The 1627-nt window shown below is 40.6% G+C and overlaps 1 protein-coding gene across 1 annotated transcript; it reads right to left on the reverse strand.

Moving 5' to 3' along the window:
• Nucleotides 1-698: 698 nt before the first annotated feature.
• On the reverse strand, nt 699-1576 carry Tsp_14740 (Pao retrotransposon peptidase superfamily). The gene is given in 3 exon segments (XM_003368597.1): nt 699-848; nt 872-1216; nt 1229-1576. 3 exon segments carry the CDS (start codon nt 1574-1576, stop codon nt 699-701), a joined length of 843 nt encoding a protein of 280 aa, XP_003368645.1.
• Nucleotides 1577-1627: the final 51 nt, after the last annotated feature.

Raw genomic sequence — 1627 nt, forward strand, 5'->3', positions numbered from 1 at the left:
AATTTGACTCTCGGCAAACAATTACGTCATAAACTGGAAATACTTGGCAATGGTCCACTATTTGTCTCTGCTAAAAAGAATTTGCAATTGATATATCAGCGTGTGTTGGAAACTCTCAGTTCCTGGAATTGGGGTATATTTAGAAAGCAATGAAAATACGTCATTGTGCAAGAGAAGCGCGTATATATACGAGAGAACAAGAGCAGAGTAGCAGTACGAGCAGTACACGCGTTAAACAGTACGTTCAGTACGAGTGGTAGAGTACGTTTAGTACGTGTGATAGTAGCAGTGTTAGTCGTATACACTGTGAAGATAACTGTGTGCTTGAGCGGTATTGTTTGAGATCGTTGAATAAAACTGTTTCTATCTGATTTTCGTTTATTGCTGAAAGCAATAAATTTGTGTGGAACGATATTAGCTTGGACGCAGTAGTTATCACCATTAACAAAGAACCAGAGAAAGCTTATTCATCACGAGGACGAATAAGCCGCGAATAACTACAGTCAGTATTGGAACCTGATTGTTAGTTACACAAAGTGTAGCTAAATTTGCTACATTTTTTGGTCCTCCGAGCCGGATCTATATCTTTTGGCCAGCTATCTTCATCAGTTAGCCAAGTAGGACCATTCCACCATAATGAATCTGACCGTAGTCGTTTTATCGTTGAACCACGGCTCAGTATGTCCGCTTGATTTGAGTTAGTCGGACAGTGTCTCCATTGAGACGGTTCCACTAACTGTTGAATATTCTCGACTCGGTTTTGGATAAAAGGTTTCCATCTTCTTGATATGCTTTTTATCCAATATAAAGTAATCTTGCTGTCCGTCCAGCAAGTCAATTGGTCGATCCTAATTTTTAATGCTTCTTTTACGAAGGTCATCAATTTAGCTGCCATCTGTGCTGCCATTAATTCCAAACGAGGGAGAGTCATCTTTTTCAAAGGTGCAACCCTCGATTTGGCCATTACAACATTCGATATTGAGCTGTAGTCTTCTTTCTTCACCACTATATAGACTACTGCTCCATAGGCAGTCTCCGATGCGTCTCCGAACGCGTGCAGCTCAATCTTTTTTATTGTGGAACCATGAAATGGGATGAGACATCTTGGAATTCGGATATCTGATATATCACTCAATTTCATCTTCCAAATCTGCCATTCCTTTTGCAGATCTAATGGTAACTCATCATCCCAATTTAAGCCCTTTTTCCACAACTTCTGAAATAGTACCTTCGCCTTGATTATGTATGGAGAGAGGTGACCAAGGGGATCATACACCTTCGCAGTAACACTTATCAATTGACGCTTCGTGTCACGCGACCAAGGATCGACATCAGAAAGAACACTATAAGCTAATTCATCGTTTGCCGAGTCCCAAACGATGCCTAATATCTTTGACGTACTAATGTTCTTTCCCAATATATCTTCTGACGGTACATCCGCCAACACCGTGCCCAAATTACTGACCCATTTAGTCAGTTGAAATCCGCCTTTTTTCATCAATGACACCAACTGTCTCACAGTTTCTCTGGCCACTTCATCTTCATCTACTGAGAATACGATATCATCCACATACATATTCTCCAAAACTTGATTCGCCCCTAGTGGGAATCCTTGTAGATGATTCAA

The sequence above is a fragment of the Trichinella spiralis genome, assembly GCF_000181795.1.
Source record: "Trichinella spiralis strain ISS 195 chromosome Unknown Scfld2200, whole genome shotgun sequence".
Taxonomy (NCBI): domain Eukaryota; kingdom Metazoa; phylum Nematoda; class Enoplea; order Trichinellida; family Trichinellidae; genus Trichinella; species Trichinella spiralis.

Excerpts from the sequence above, each read along its gene's own strand:
- Tsp_14740 (XM_003368597.1), bottom strand. The coding sequence starts at position 1,576 with ATGTATGTGGATGATATCGTATTCTCAGTAGATGAAGATGAAGTGGCC.